The sequence below is a fragment of the Sorex fumeus genome, unplaced genomic scaffold, assembly GCF_029834395.1.
Source record: "Sorex fumeus unplaced genomic scaffold, SorFum_2.1 ptg000098l, whole genome shotgun sequence".
NCBI classification, from domain to species: Eukaryota; Metazoa; Chordata; class Mammalia; order Eulipotyphla; family Soricidae; genus Sorex; species Sorex fumeus.
The window spans coordinates 26,326,114-26,343,120 of NW_026606155.1; the positions used below are offsets into that span (position 1 = coordinate 26,326,114).

Consider the following 17,007-nt stretch of genomic DNA (forward strand, 5'->3'; position numbering starts at 1 on the left):
TTAGTCTAAACTAAAATTCACTAATTTTTTTAACTTTTTTTTTTTTTAACTTTTTGGGTCACACCCGGCGATGCACAGGGGTTACTCCTGGCTCTGCACTCAGAAATTACTCCTGGCTGTACTCAGGGGACCATATGGGATGCTGGGAATTGAACCCAGGTCGGCTGCGTGCAAGGCAAACGCCCTATCCGCTGTGCTATCACTCCAGCCCCTAATTTTTTAAGCTTTTATGAAAAACAGAAAACAACTATCAAAATTTTAAACTGGAAAGCCTGATTCAGCAATTTCACTTCTAAAAATTTATCCTAAGGGCAAATTTACATCAAGGATCTATATTTAGTAGTAAAGAACTGAAAACCTATCAATATAAGACTGTTTAAATATCCATGCAATTAAATTCCATGCCGCTATTTAAAATAAGGATGAGCCAAAAGAACAAGAAAAACCAGACTGGCATGGATGTGGGGAGAAAGGGACTCTCTGTTGGTGGGATGTCGACTGGTAAAAGAAAATAAATAAATAAAAAATAAATTAAGGATAAGATCTCAAACAAAAAACAATTTAAGGCTGAGATCTATTTTTACATGGAAATATGTCTGGGACATGTTTTGTGAAAATAGAATTCGTGAAAGAAAACAGATGATACGGTCTCTTTGTTAAACATATGTATTACAAGGGGGTATGGTGCAGCCAGCAGGTCAATCTGTACCCGTGAGGCGAGTGCATCAGCAGCCTCATGGTGCCTTCAGACTTCCAGATACCCCCAAATTGCTGCTGTGCCTTTGGCCAGACCCCAAAAACTTGGGGCAAAGTTTACCAAGAAAGTAAATGGCCAAAAGTTAGGTATGTGGGAAACACACCCACAAACCACCTCCGGCTCAGCTATATAATTGGAGGCAAGGCCTCTTTGGTTCCTGATTGAACTGCTTAATGGATATGATTCCAGAGACTCAGAAACGAATCTCAGAACCCAGTGGCTTTAGGTAGAAATGCATCTGGTCTCTGCAGTAGGCTACCGGTGCTGGGCCAACCCAGGTGGGAATAGGTTTCGTGCCTTGACCTACTCCCCCTGGTGGCCCAGTGGCCGCCATCCATCTGAGGCCACTGGATAGTCACATTTGGGCCCCCAGTGACGGGACACACAGGGCCTCACGGGATGAGAGTGGAGCCGGGCTTGTCCTCCCCACCCCAACGAGACCCCAAGTCATCGCCCACGAATGGCCTCTCTGGCTCTTGATCAAGCTGCTTAACGGCCATGATCCCAGAGACTCAGAAACAAATCTCAAAACCCAGTGGCGTTTGGCAGAAATGCATCCGGACTCCACAGTACGTTACTGTCGCCGGGCCACCCCAGGGAGGAAAGGGTGTTGTCCCTCCACCTGCTCCCTCTTGGCGACTTGGTGGCTGTCATCCTCCAGAGGCCATTGGACAGTCAGGCTTGGGCCCGCAGTGACGAAACTTGTTGGGTCTCACGGGATGGGGGGGAGGTGGAGCCGGGCCTCTCCTCCCCACCCTAACGAGACCCCAAGTCATCGCCCACAAACGGCCTCTCTGGCTCCTCATCAAGCTGCTCAACGGCCTTGATCCCAGAGACTCAGAAACAGATCTTGAAACCCAGCGGCTTTTGGCAGAAATCCCTCCAGATTTAAGTGTTAAAATTTCAGAACTTCAAAACCACATGGCCCTACTGCAGCCACACGACATCATATGTTATTCATAAGCAGCAATAGAACACAAATTGTCTATTCTTGCCTTTTCAGCAGATCTGAGTGTTGGGGTAAAATCTTAAATAATGGTGGGTCTGGTGTCGAAATAGTGAATGTGATCAAAGTAGAGAGAGAGTAATGTAGAAATCATCTGCCCCACAGGCAGGGGGAGGGTGTGGGATGGGGGTATACTGGGATTTTTGGTGGTAGAGAATGGGCACTGGTGAAGGTACGGGTGTTTCATTGTATGACTGAGACTTAGACCCAAAAGCTTTGTAACTGCTCTCACGGTGATTCAATAAATAAAATTATAAAAAATGGAAAAAGAAAAAAAAGTAAGGTGGAGTTCATGCACAATTCAATCAGCTAATCAGTGGCTGAATAAATAGCAGTACTCCTACAAAAAAAGAAGAAGAAAAAAACATATGTATTACATAATAAATGTGTGTAGGAGATTTCAGGTATGTGAGAGAGAGGACACACAAAGAAATAACTAGTAATATAGTAATCAAATATAAATGTTATCTCTGGGTACTTATATTTGAAGTGATATAAATATCTATATTTGAATTGGTTAACATTTGTGTATTTTAAAGTCTGAAAAAATTATATTTATATTTTATGAAAATTAAAAAATGAAATAGTAAGCTAATTTTTTTTTCTATCCTTCAAAGGTTATCAGGAAGATTTCTGGTTAAAATAGCTGCAGTGTTTACAAAAAAAAAAAACTTGTCCTTGACTGGAGATCCCCACTAAAAGAAGTCTGTTAGAGTAGAGCTGACTTCTTATTACCAAATGAGAGAGGAGCAAGAAGTTTGGAGACTCAGTGTTACTATGTCATAATTCCTTCAGGCACTGTATCAAATTAAAACGTGATGAAGGAAACTTTCCCTTACAAAAATAAGCAGTGAGAAGTAAATTGGTAAGATTTCATTATTTGGGTTGGAAATGTGTGTGTTACAAAATCTTCCACATTATGAATATGAGATAGTGGGTAGGTAAGATAGAGAAGGGACCAGTATGACAACAATAGCTGGAAATGATCAAGCGGGACAAGAACTGAGGGTTAAAAGTAGGTAAAGGGATATTCCTGGTAAACTTTCAGTGTCAATATTGCAGACCACAATGCACAAAAGGAGAGCGGCAGAGGGAGAGGGAGAGGGAGAGGGAGAGGGAGAGGGAGAGGGAGGGAGAGAGAAAGAGAGAGAGAGAGAGACAGACAGACAGACAGACAGACAGATTGTGGGGGGAGAGGGAGAGAAGCAAAAGCGACTGGCATAGAGGCAAACAGGAGGTGGAAGGTGGGGGGTGATGGAGGGAACCTGGGGGCATTGGTTGTGGGAAATGTATACTGGTGGAGGGATGGGTGTTGGAACATTGTATGACTGAAATCCAATCATGGACAGCTTTGTAAGGGGCTATCTTACAGTGACTCAATAAAAAAAAAAGTTTAAAAAACAAAACAAGACCAAAAACCATGGCCATATTAAAGATCTGGGGGCAAACAGAAAACTTTGTTTTACTTAAAAACAGTAAGTGTGGCCAGGAGGTTGTACAGCAGTTAGGGCAGATGCTAAGCATGCAGATTTGATACCAAGCACCCCGTGGTTCTCTGAGCACCTCCTGATGAGCCCTGTGTGCATACCCTACAGGGTAGCCTGGGTATACCTGGCACTGCAGGGCCCAAGCAACATCACATCTTCGGGCCCTCGCATTGATCTGCAGGCCCAGCTGGCCAAGAACCTCTGTTGGGGTACAAGTACCTCCTGATCACCAGGTGGGAGGGCGCCCTGCCAAATATATATGTAAAAGTGAACGACGACATTACTAAGCTTACTGTGGTACTCATTTCATAATATATACACATATGCAATCTTTATGCTATATACCTAAGATTAATATTACATGTCAAAAAAATCTTAAAAATTATAATTTAGGCCTTTTTCCCTCTAGAAAGAAAGATGGCAGCCGCTTCGGAGCTTTATGGAAAGCCAGGTGTGAGCTGGTTATGATGGGGCGACTGAAACCTCATGGGAAGGGGGGCGTTCCGGCTCGTCCTTCACGCCCTACCGAGGTCACGAGTTGCCCCCCACGAGCGGCTCTCCAGCATGGCCATTGCTCCAGAGCACAGAAACCAATCTCATAATTATCTGACTCTCAGCAAGAAATATCTTCAGGCTTAATAAGTAAAATACCAGAAATCCAAAATCGCCCGCGCGACATCATTTGATTCGTGATCAGCTGTAGAAAATAAATTATTTCACAATGCCTTTTCAGCATGTCTGATTTGGGGGTGTAAACTCTAATAATGGTGCATCTTTTGTCGAAACAATGAATCTAATCAAAGTAGATAGAGTGTTAACTAGAATTCATCTGCCTCCCAGGCATTGGTAGCGTTGGGGGGGGGGGTCTTGGGGTTCTTCGTGGTGAAAAATAAGTATTGGTAAAGGGAAATGTGTTTGATATTTGCATGACCAAGACTTAAATCTGAAAGCTTTTTAACTTTTCCCACAGTGGTTCAATAAATAAATAAAAAAATAAAAAGAAGAGGAAAAAATATTATAATTTAGTGCTATCATGGGTTGAAGCGATAGCACAGCGGGTAAGGCATTTGCCTTGCACGCAACTGACCTGGCTGACTCAGGTTCGATTCCTCCTCACCTCTCGGAGAGCCTGGCAAGCTACGGAGGGTATCTCACCCGCACGGCAAAGCCTGGCAAGCTACCCGTGACGTATTCGATATGCCAAACGCAGTAACAAGTCTCACAACGTTACTGGGCCTGCTCGAGCAAATCGATGAACAACGGGAGGACAATGACAGTGACAGTGACAGAATTATAAACTACTTTTTTGGTTTGTTTTGCGCAACACCTGCTGAGGCTCTGGATTGGTGCTCAGGAATTACTCCTGGCAGTGCTCAAGGGACCTTATGGAGTGCCAGGAACTGAACCCAATCAGACACATGCAAAGCAAGTGCCGCATCCTCCGTACTAGTTCTCCAGCCCCATTAACTACTTTCTGTAGCACCATAGCACTGTCCTCCCGCTGTTCATCTACTTGCTTGAGCGGGCACCAGTAACATCTCCATTAGGAGACTTGTTGTTACTGTTTTTGGCATATCGAATATGACATGGGGAGCTTGCTAGGCTTTGCCGTGTAGGCGGAATACTTTTGTAGCTTGCTAGGCTCTCTGAGAGGGGCAGAGGAATCAAACCCGGGTTGGCTAAGTGCAAGGCAAACGCCCTACCCGCTGTGCTATGGCTCCAGTCCAACTACTTTCTAAAAGGAGTGTAATAGGTACAAAGTGAAAGCCCTCTGCCCCACAGTTCTCCTCACAGTGACTTACAAGACTCCAGACCTGTCCTACACACCGATGCAAAATAGATGGGTACATGTAGGAGTAAATACAATTCCTAGCAGTTTTTGTTGTTGTTGTTTTTTTTTATTCTGCAATTTCCTCTTGCACTTAATAGATCACAGATTGTCTTCACTGACATTACAGTGTGCTTAATTCATGATTTCTTTTTTTCTGGTCCTCACCCTGCTGTGCTCAGGGCTTATTTCTTGCTCTGCATTCTGGAATCACTCCTGGAGGGACTCAAGGGACTGTATGTGGTGCCAGGGATGAAGTCCAGGTCAGCCATCTGCAAGGCAAGCACCCTACTCACTGTACTACTGCTCTGATCCACTCCACTATTTCATGACATCTTAAGACGTTTCCAAGGGTGAATATTCTATAATTATTGAAAGCATTACTTTCGGGTATTTTAAGACACATAAGTTTCCAGGTGTGGACAGTCCCTAGCTATTGAAAGCACTTCTTTCACTGAAGGCTAGTGCTTAATTTTTTTCCCCAGACTGTTCCAGGAATTACACTCAGGGTCTCCACATGCAAGACAAGTGTTCTCTGAGCCACATCCCTGGAAGCCCTGAATTTTTAGTTATTCAATTCAATTTAGAACATTTTAAAAGACATCATATATGGAAATGTTCCATGTATCTTTTTCATAAAAGATTCTACTTTTTCATACCAACTGGCTTCTTTGGAGGAACTATCTACTCATCTCCTCTCCTCATTTTTTGATAGAGTTATTGGTTCTGTCGTGCTTTCTGAGTGCTTCTGTAACTTGAATGTTAGTCTTTTATATAAAGTAGATGTCTAGCATGCAAGTATTTCCTCCCATTCAGTAGGACATCCTTACTTTTGCCCAACTTTCTTTTGCCATGTAAAGGTAAAAAAGGTAAAGGCCCTCCCGTTGATCGTCGATTTGCTCGAGCGGGCCCAGTAACGTCTCCATTGGAGACTGGCATATCGAATACTCTCAGTAGCTTGCCGGGCTCTCTGAGAGGGGCGGAGGAATCGAACTCGGGTCGGCCATGTTGGCTGCTTGTAAGGCAAACGCCCTACCCGCTGTGCTATCGCTCCAGCCCTGTTTTGCCATGTAAAACTTTTTTAGCTTAATACAGTCCCATTTGTTTGTTTTTCTTATCTTTTGGTTTGGGCACACCCAGCGGTGCTCAGGGCTTACTCCTAGCTACGTGCTCAGGGATCACGTCTGGTGACATGTCAGGAACTGTATGTCTTTTATTCTTAGGAAGATGTTTAATTACAATTTCAATTTTCTTACTCATGATTTGTTTATTCGGGTTTTCTACTTTCTCATGGTTCAATCTTGAGAGGTTGTATTATTCTAAAATTTCATCTATTTCTTTTAGGTTCTCCAGCTTAGTGTCATAGAGTTGCTCATAATCATCTCATGATATTTTGTATTTCTAAGGTATTTGCTATAATCTCTCTCCTTTCATCTCTGATCCAATTTATTTTGAGTTTTTATATTTTTTTTTCTTCGTGAGATTAAGGATTTGTCAATCTTGTTTATTCTTTCCCAAAACCAGATCCTAGATATTTTCCCCTCTGGAAAAGCCCATGAAAAACCAAAATGGGGCTGAAGAGATAAAACAGCAGGTAGGGAATTTATCTTGCAGGCGGCTTAATTGGGTTTGATCCCCTGTATTCCATATGGTCTCCTGAGTACCACCAGAAGTAATTTCTGAGAGTAGAGCCAGGAGTAATTCCTGAGCATCACCAGGTGTGCCTGCCTCCCCACCCCAACCAATAAAGTAACAAAAACAAAACAAAACAAAAAAACAGCTCCTGGTTTTACTGACCCTTTGAACTTTTTTTTTTTCTGCTCAAATTACTATTATTTGCTTACATTGAGGTTAACCTGTTACTTTTTTTTCTAGTTTTGGAAGCTTGGAGGTAAGGTCTTTGATCTGAACTTTCTCTTCTTTCCTGTTGTAAGCCTGCACTACTATGAACTACCCCTTTAGTACGGCTTTTGTTGTGTCCTATAGGTTCTGATGGTTTCTGTTCTTCCTTGTTTCAAGGAATCTTTTTTATTTCTTCTTTGATTCAATTGCTACTTACAATAGCTTGTTCAGTTTTTGAATGTTGAAACTTCCCCCCAACTTTCTTTTTTATGGTTAGTTTCTACCTTCCTAGCACTGTGGTCTGAAAAGATGCTGATATGATTTTCATTTTTTGGCAACGTCGTACTCAAAATTATGTCCCAGCACATGATCTATCCTGAAGCATGTTCCATGTGCAGTGAAGACTGTGTATTTGTTTGGGGGGGATGAAGAATGTTGTAGGTCTACCAGTCCCAGTTCTTCCAATTTTTCATTCAAAGACATTCTTTTTAATCTTAAACAAAAATTATGAGGAAGGGTGGATTGGGGCCACACTTGGTATTGTGTTCAGGAGGTACTCCAGCTGTGTGTGGGAGTTACTTCTGGTGGTGCTCCAAGGGCCACACGTGGAATTGTGGATTGAACTGGGGCTGTGTGAAAGGCATGCACCTTAACCCCTGTACTCTCTCTCTGGACCAAGATCTTGTTTGTTTATTGATATTCTGACTGGTTGTTCTAATGACAAGAGTGAACTAGAAAGTCTCCTACTACAGTAGAGTTGCCATCATTGTATCATTTCACTTCCCTTTTTTTTCTTTTCTTTTTTGGTGGTGGGGGCACCTGGCAATCCTCAGGTGTTACTCCTGGCTTTGCACTCAGGAATTACTCCTGGGAGTGTTCAAGAGATCATAATGGATGTCAGGGATCGAATCCGGGGTAGACGCATGCAAGGCAAGCACCCTACCCACAGTACTATCTGTCATACCCTCTTCCCATATCTATTAGCAGTTACTTTATAAACTCTGCTGTTTCTTTTTTTTTTTTCTTTTTGGCTTTTTGGGTCACACCTGGTAATGCACAGGGATTGCTCCTGGCTCTGCACTCAGGAATTACTCCTGGCTGTAGCTCAGGAGACCATACGGGCGGGATGCTGGGACTCGAACCCGGGTCGGCCGCGTGCAAGGCCAAACGTCCTACCCACTGTGCTATCGCTCCAGCCCTAAACTCTGCTCTTTCTTTGTTTGGTGCATATATGTTGTTCAGAGTTATATTCTCTTGATCTTTTCATACTTTAACCAGTATGTACTGTCCCTCCCAATCTTTATTTTCTTTCGCTTGAATACATTTTGATCTGATACAAGTACAGTCATTCCTGCTTTTCTCCACCTACTATTTACCTAGATGACTGTTTTTAACCCTTTGTTCTGGGCCTGTGATTACTGTAAGAGTTAGTATGTGTTTCTTGTAGGCAACAGAAAGTTGAATTTTGTTTCTTGATCCATCCAGTCACTTTAAGTCTCTTTATGAGAGCTCAGCCCATTGACATTTAGAGATAATGTTGATCTGAAGGAATTTATTGCCATGTATTACCATGAATTTATTGACATTTATTACCATGAAGAGCTGGGTCTTTTATCCTGTTTGATCTTTGCTTTTAATATGAGGCCATTCAATAACCCTAACAGAATTGGTTTAGATGCTACTAATATCCTCAGATCCTGAGAATGTTCTTATCCTTCCTTCAACTCTCAGTGACAACGTTGCAAGGCAGAAGATTCTTGGTTAGAGGTTCTTACCATTGAATACTTTGTATATGCTATTCCATTTTCTTCTGCTTATAAAATTTCATTAGAGAAATCTGCCATAAGTCTAGTTTTTCCTCTTGTATATGACATTTTCCTTCTCTCTTGCTGGCTTTTATGTGTCTGTTTCTGACTTTTTGACCATGATGTGTCTTTGTGTTGTTCTGCTTAGTGTTTTGTTGTGTTTATTTTGGAACTCTTTGGGAATCTTTGATCAGTATTCCAACTCTTTTCAAATTGGGGAAATTCCCACTTGTTACTTTTTCAACTAGTCCATCTTCCTCTCTCTCTCTTCTCCTAGGAATCCTATAATTCTGAAGTTGTTCCTCCTAGCATTGTCACAATACCTTTTTTACCCCAGTATCTTTTCTATTGCCGTTTTATTGATGAAACTATACACCATACCTTTGAAGGCACAGATTCAACTTTCAGCTTCAACTACTCTGCTACTGAGACCTGTTACTATATTCTTTAGCTTCTTTATTTCTTCTGTTTGAGTTCTTACATTTTTTTTCCCATCAGGGTCTCCCCAAGTTTAATGAATCTTTGTTCAAATGTCTTTTTCAGATCATTAAACAGTGATAGGATTGTTCTGAAGTCTTATTCAGGTAGATTAAAAGTTCTAATGCAATTAAGGAATCTTCCTGGATTTCTGTCACCCTCTGTAAGGAGAGCTTAGTTTATTTTTCCATTGTCCCTGGTGCTCCACTGTTTTATGGGTGAACTGTGGCTATTCACTATTCTTCAGCTTCTCTTAACAATGGGTATGGCTTGATTCATACCCACGGTTGTGGTGGGACAGAAACCCCCTGTGGTCTACCTGTACTGTCTGCCATGTGCAGTTCAACTCCTATCTCCTGTGATACCTCTCACTGTAGCTTATTTGTAACCTTCAAGGGGGGAAGCATTTTCAGATGGGGGATGTCTCAGTCTAGGGTCCCTGCTGTCATGTTGTGATCATTAGCACAAGTGTGGGGCCCCATGTGAGGCGCCACAGCACACAAGGCTGGGCTAGCACCAGACCTACTCCAGACACATTTTCTACAGAGTTTTAAATTTGTTATAGTATAGTTTTGATGTGTTATTAAAAAAAAAAAGAAAAAAATTTAAAAGTTTCAAAAGTCAAACTGTTAAACTTAACTAAAATCTTATTTTATACTAAAACATTATGATAAACTTAGATTTTAATCACAACTTCTCTATGCGTCTAATCCATGGTTTTGAGTTTTTTGTTTGTGTGGTTTTGTGCTACACCCAACATGCTCAGGGATCACTCCTGGCCAGGCTTGGAAAACCATAAAGCGTGCCGGATACTGAACACAGGTCAGCCACGAGCAAGGCAACCCACTGTACTACCTACCACTACCCACTACTATCTCTCTGGCCCCTGATCCATGGTGTGAGAGTAGGGAAGAATACTATTTCAATCTATTGTTATGAAAAGGAAGAAATAATCAATATATTTTTTTTAGAAGACAGGTATAGATTACTTGCTGATGACAGTGATACAATACGTAGGCGGGAAAAATAGTACAGGAGTAATGGTACTTGCCTGGCCTGTGGCTGACTTCTGCTCTATCTCTGGCACCACAGGGTTCCCTGAATACCACCAAAGTGTAGCCTCAAAACAAAACAAATAAAACAAATAAAAAGAAAATGATCCAGTCTGAAGTCATAATTGGTGATTCAAGTATAAAGTGGAAGCTTGGGGGGAATGTAATCCTTGAAAAGGTGAGAAGGAACTGTATATGACAATCTTGGCCTTGGATGGAAACTCAGTTCAGCATTTGGAATTAGATGGAATTGGATGGAAGACAGAATACATTATTCCATTTCTCACATTCTATTTTTGTTGTCGATTTGTTTCTCACATACTGTGAACCTTAGAAGAAATAAGTGTAAATAGCTTGCTCCTTTTATAGTAAGAATTTTTATTGTTCTATTTCCCTTCCTTAGTACAATGTCTGGCACCTGTAAGTATGCAATAAGTATTTGATGAACAAATGAAAAACAAATAAATGGAAGACCTATATTATACATAAGATGGAAATTTCAACTGTCATAAAAAAAAAGTTAAAAATAGTTTCCAAAAAACAGAGTTCCACGAGAAAGAGAAATCTCTTCCTCCCAGTTAGAAGCTCAATAATCCGTCATCTCGGCCTAAAGCAAGGTTTGTGAACTCGGGGGCTTTAGCAGGTTGATCAGGATTACAGTGGCAGGGACCCTGGTGTATCGAACGCAGCATGTTCATCTGGAGAGGACAGTGGCAGGATCACAGAGACAGTGCAGGGTGAAAGGCACTTGCCTGCCTACAGCCAACTGCAGTTAGATTCCTGGCACCGACATATATATGGTCTCCTGACCACTACCAAGAACCCCGAGCCCATCAGGAATGATCCCTCCATGCAGAGCCAGGAGTATGCCCTGAGCACTGGACTCCCACCAAAAAAAAATTTAAGCAAATTGAATAAATAAATAGACCAACATCAATTAGCAAGGTTTTTTAGAAGTTAAAACATTTCCTCTCGATCCTCCCAGGATGGGAGAAGCATGCTGAAAGTAGACTATAGACCAAACATGATTGTTACCCATTGCCTCTTTTGCAAACCACAACACCCAATAATAAGAGGAGAGAACAAAAGGGAATGCCCTGCCACAGAGGCAGGGTGGGATGGGGGGAATGGGGGGTGGGAGGAATACTGGGATCCGTGGTGGTGGGAAATGGGCACTGGTGGAGGGATGGGTATTTGATCATTATATAATTGAAACCCAAGCACAAAAATTTGTAAGTCTACAACTGTACCCCATGATGTCTCACTAATAAAAATTAAAAAAAAAATTAAAAATAAAAAGTAAATAAAAATACAATCTCTCAAAAAAAAAAACATCTTTCACAAATTCAACATGCATCTCAGAAGCCTCTGTGGCTTTCAAATGATTGCATAGGTCTCATGATTGGCTCTCAGTATTATCTAAATTTTGCTAAAATGACTTGCCCCACAGCTACAAGAATTCCAGCATTAAAAAATAAAATAGAAAAAAACAAAACAAAACAAAATAAGACAGAGTCATGCCACTGGACCCCACACCAGGCTGTTTCACTCAGGGCACCCTGAAGGGGGATGGGTGAGGCCCTTCCCCGGCCCCAAGGAACCCAGCTCTGGCAGCCAAAAACCACCAGAATTCAACCTCCACCATGCTCACAGCAGCTCTCCACACGCTGGGGCTGAACCTCACCCACAAGTAAACCTATTCCACTCACGCTCCAAGAGTAGCACACCATATTGGATGGTGTTTAAAGCAGATGGCAACCAATCTTAGGAAAATATATTTTTAAAAGCTCAACCTTTAACAACACATTAGTAATCTCTTATAGAAGGGCTTAATGGCTCCTGGGTGAATACAACAATCTTCACACACTTTCCTCTAAGGGAAAGTTTTTTTGGAGTATTTTTAGAGTTTTACTCATAACAAACAATACAGAATAAATTATTTTGGTTCTTCTTAGGGGCAGGGGTTGGGGTTTGGAATGGAAATATCCAAAATATGGTGGTGGGAGGACGTAATAGGGGTGGGATGAGTGTTTGAATATTAAATGTAATCAAGTATTATGAACTACTTTATAAAAATTAAAATTAAAAAAAAAATCCATACCTTTGCCTCATGGCCAGATATCGGAGATCCAGGCACCCTTTAACAGTGAGACCATAATCCTGTAGAAGCTTGTTGGCATCTTCTGAACACCCTACTCCAACCTTTAAAATAGTACCATCTGCCAAAATGTCCAATAATGTTTTGGGTAGTGTTTTTCCTCCACAGATCATCTTGGGCAGGCGAACCAAAACACAGAAGCCACTTGGGGAGGCCATTTGTAAGAGAGACAAAGGACTGATTTTGCCTTCCAGATTCACCTGCCACAAAGAAAAACAGGGCCACAATTCATAGTTTAGCACAGTACCAAGTACACCATGAAACGGTGCCTCCCTCTCCCTCTTCTCCAACCCTCACCCCACAAGGGTCAAACCCCAGGGCCTAAAATAGGAGAAATCCACAAATAGTGACCAGTTGATACAGAGGTACTCTGGGACAAACACTGGCAGAGTCACATGAAATATATATTTCAGAATGCCAAGGGGTGGGGTAGAAAAAGCAGAATGCCATGATCTTTTTTTCTTTTTGCTTTTTGGGTCACACCCAGCAATGCACAGGGGTTACTCCTGTCTCATGCACTCAGGAATTACTCCTGGTGGTGCTCAGGGGACCATATGGGATGCTGGGAATCGAACCCGCGTTGGTCGTGTGCAAGGCAAATGCCCTACCCACTGTACTATCACTCTAGCTCCAGAGTGCCATGATTTAAAGGAACTCTTTTTCATATTCCAGACTCCTGAATGTACATGCTAGTAAGTCAATTCATTTGCTTTATGATCCAAGGCCCAAGAGCTAATATTTAACTAAAAGAAGAGATGCAGTTCTATAAATAATTGGTTACCTGCCAATACAATAAATCCTAGTTGCACAGTTTTTCTTAGCATTCTTAGCATTTTATGGTCATAAATACTGTTCATGAATTAAAAAAAAAAAGGTACATTAGTCCTAAGTTAGGATTTTTTTTTTTCAGGGTGGGGGGTGGGGGAGGCAACACCTGGTAGTGCTTAGGGCTGACTTCTGACTCTGAGCTCAGGGATCACTCCTGGAAGTGCTCAGGGGATCATATGAAGTTCTGGGCACTGAACCTAGATCAGCCCCATGAAGGAATGTACTCTGCCCACTGTACTATCACTCTGGCCCTGGATCCTTAAATCTTGAAATTAAAAGAAAGGTATTAATTTATCTAATTTCAATCTTTTGGAAGTCATATATAACATACAGAAAATGTTGGAAGTTATTTCCAGAAAAATCTACATAAAATTCGTATTAATGAAAAGTTTCTTAAAAATATCCATTGATTGGGCTGGAGAGATAGTTAAGTGGGTATGGTGCTTGCTTTGCATGCAGTCAACCTGGGTTCAATACCTAGTAGCACATATGATCCTCAAAGGCTCACCCAGAATTACCTGAGCACAGAGCCAGAAGTAAGCCCCGAGCACTGTTGGACATGGCTTCCCCCTCAAAAAGAGGTTATTCATAAAATTTAGGTTACGTCATAAATATAAGACCCAAGACCCAGAGACTATAAAACCCAGATCCCGGAAGCGCGCGACCACATTCGCAGCCGTGCGACATCTTATTATCTCACCCTTAATTACAAACTTGCTGGCTACCGAATGTATCCTGCCCACACGGCAGAGTCTGGCAAACTCCCCATGGTGTACCCAATATGCCAAATACCAGTAACAATGATGGGTCTCATTCTCCTAACCCTGAAAGAGCCTTGAATCTCAGGGTTAGGATGAAGGAGATGTTACTGGGGCCTGCTCGAGGCAATCGATGAACAACAGGATGGTTGTGATCGTGATCGTGATCATAAATTCATAAATTTTTAACCTCATTGTTTTAGAAAGAGAAAAATTTTATTAAAAATTGCTTGTTAGTATAGGGAAACCTTCATACATATTCACATTAAAAACTGGGTCCAGGAACCATTCAATTATGAGAAAGTTCATTTTTGGGCAAATCTTCAGGAAAATTCCAAATTCATCCTCTTAAGCCTTGGTGGAGACTTCTTTAAGTTGGCACAGTTGACAAAGAAGCTGCAGAGCAGAATGTTAAGAAGAAGAAATAAAGTCCCTTGTTTGGAGAAAAAGAAAATTGGTTGCCATGGTTGATTAAATCACTGATCACTGATGACTGACTCAACCTCCAGTTCTTCAGCCACCAGCACTGGGGGAAATGCCTTGTTGGATCAGGTCACTCCTAACCTCAGCACAGGTATTCAGATGTCCTTCGCTTTTCTTTCGTAGAAAAGAATTTCAGGAGGAGGCAAAATGGTAAAGTAAGAAAGTCACTGAAACTTATTTAGGAAGATGTGAGGGGAGAGGTAGGGAGAAGTACACGTTCATGAGAAAACACAGGCTTGTCCAGAGTGAGAATAAACAAGCAAAGAGGCAGAGACAGGCAAGCAAGATAATGTGTTCAAGGCAGAACAAGGGCTTGAAGAGCAAGCCTTAATCCTTATTTTTTAAAGAGGAAACAATTTAAGCCTACAGGTGAAGAGTCTGCCTGAACATGGAGAGATAGTGGCAAAGTTGACACTAAAACCTGTATTTCTCAGTCCAATCAGGAGATTTTTGCTCCCCCTCCATGTGTGGGCAGCTGACAATGTCTGGGGAAATTTTGATTGTCACTTCTTGGGGGAGAGGAGTAACTAGTGTCTAAGACCAGAATGCCAGTACATCTTCTTCCAGGGGAGCCTCCCACAGACACGGAAGGGGCTTCCACTCTGAACAGTGCCTCCAAGGTTAACAGTGGAAGCCCTGCTCTGAGCAGTACAGGTCTCTCACTACCACGATTGCGGTGCTGGGCACTGTACCAGGTGCCATTGTGGCTACACAGTGATGGGAGAGGTGGAACATACCCTAGGTGTTACAAGTGGAGGAATCCACACACAAACTCAGGAATTACTCTACCAAAGGAGAGGTCCAAACAAAGTACAGCAAGTAATCAAAGAAAGGATATTTCACAGTTGAGATGAACAAAGACAGAAGAAACTAGTCAAGATCAAAAATGAGTTGCTGTTAAAAAATAAAACTGGACTTTTGTTTGTTGGGTTGGAAAACATGCTTTGTATGAAGAAGTGCTGGGTTTGAACTACATGGTCCCTGAGCATCACCAGGAGTGCTCCCCAGCCATGGAGCTGAGAGTAGTCCCTGAGCACCACCAGAGGTGGCCCCAAAACAAATAAACTGTGAAGGGTCTTTATCCTCCACTTCCACTTTAGTGCTAAGGAAAACCAAGGCTTAATGTGTAAAAGTCTTAGACCCTCTCTTCTTGGGCACTGCTTAATCGGTGAAAGCTATTTCCATATCCTTATATTATAGCATGTCAGTTTGATCTTAAAGGTGTCTGATGTGATCAAAAAGATTCGAGATCAAAAAGACAAGTAAGGGGCTGGAACAATAGCATAGCGGGTAGGGTGTTTGCCTTGCATGTGGCCGACCTGGGTTCGATTCCCAGCATCCCATATGGTTCCCCGGGCACCGCCAGGAGTAATTCCTGAGTGCATGAGCCAGGAGTAACCCCTGTGCAATGCCAGGTGTGACCCCAAAAGCAAAACAAACAAACAAAAAGACAAGTAAGAAACTTGGCTGCTGGGCCAGAGAGGGAGCTGAAGGGCTGGAGCACAGGCCTTGCATGCAGGAAGCCTCGGGTTAAGCCCCAGCATCACCTGGTTCTCTGAACACTCTTGGGAGCAGTTTTTAAGCCAAAAGAGGAGATTAGGGGGGCGGGGGGAGAGACAGACAGACAGACAGACAGATGGACAGACAAACAGAGAAGACAGAAACAGAGACAGAGAAGAGAGAGAGAATCTCTGGGTAAATTTTTGATTGTCACAGCTTTGGGGAGAGGAGTGACTAGTGTCTAAGTAAAGACCAGAATGCTGGTACACATCGTACAATATCCAGGAGAGTCCCTCACTCACAGACATGGAAGTGGCTTCCACTGTTAACAGTGCCTCAGAGGAGAGAGGAGAGAGACAGAGACAGAGAGACAGAGAGAGAGCAAGCAACCAGGAGAAAGGGAAGAGAAGAAATTTGACTGCTGGTTTTTGCTTGGTAACAATTCATTCAGATGTGATTGAACCATCTCCTTTTTATCTGGTGGTGGTCGGGGGGATCCCCAGCAGTGGTCAGGGGCCCAGGGTTCACTTCTGGCAACACTCAGCCTACAGGGTTGGGGGTTCAATGCTCAGGTGCAATGATATGGTGCTCTTTGGACCAGGTGGTGCTGGGCGTCATCAGAGTCACACCAGTGGCATCTGGGCAGCCATGTGGCATCACGGATCAAACTCAGGCCTTCATGCACGCTAGGCATGTGCTGCAGCCCTCTGAGATGACTTCCAGGCCCAAAACAAAATATTTAATGCCATGATACCATAAATCATTATAGACAAAACTTCACTTTGTTATGCATTTCAACAGTTATGAATTTCAGAGATTCACTTTGAGATCAGTCGTTTAGATATCTTCATTCTGAAGGGAGGTGGATAATATATATATATATTTTTTTTTTAGGGCTGGAACGATAGCACAGCAGGTAGGGCATTTGCCTTGCATGCGGCCGACCCGGGTTCGATTCCTCCAGTCCCTCTCTGAGAGCCCAGCAAGCTACAGAGAGTATCCTACCCCCATGGCAAAGCCTGGTAA

The 17,007-nt window shown here is 42.5% G+C and overlaps 1 protein-coding gene across 2 annotated transcripts in view; it reads right to left on the reverse strand.

Annotated features, from left to right (window-relative positions):
* The window catches only part of EXD2 (exonuclease 3'-5' domain containing 2), a 49,177-nt gene that overhangs the window by 13,722 nt on the left and 18,448 nt on the right, over positions 1 to 17,007 (reverse strand). For both annotated transcript variants that reach the window (XM_056133576.1, XM_056133577.1), the window contains exon 3: positions 12,356 to 12,612. In XM_056133576.1, the coding sequence (XP_055989551.1) occupies positions 12,356 to 12,612 (257 nt within the window). The remainder of the gene's footprint in view (positions 1 to 12,355; positions 12,613 to 17,007) is intronic.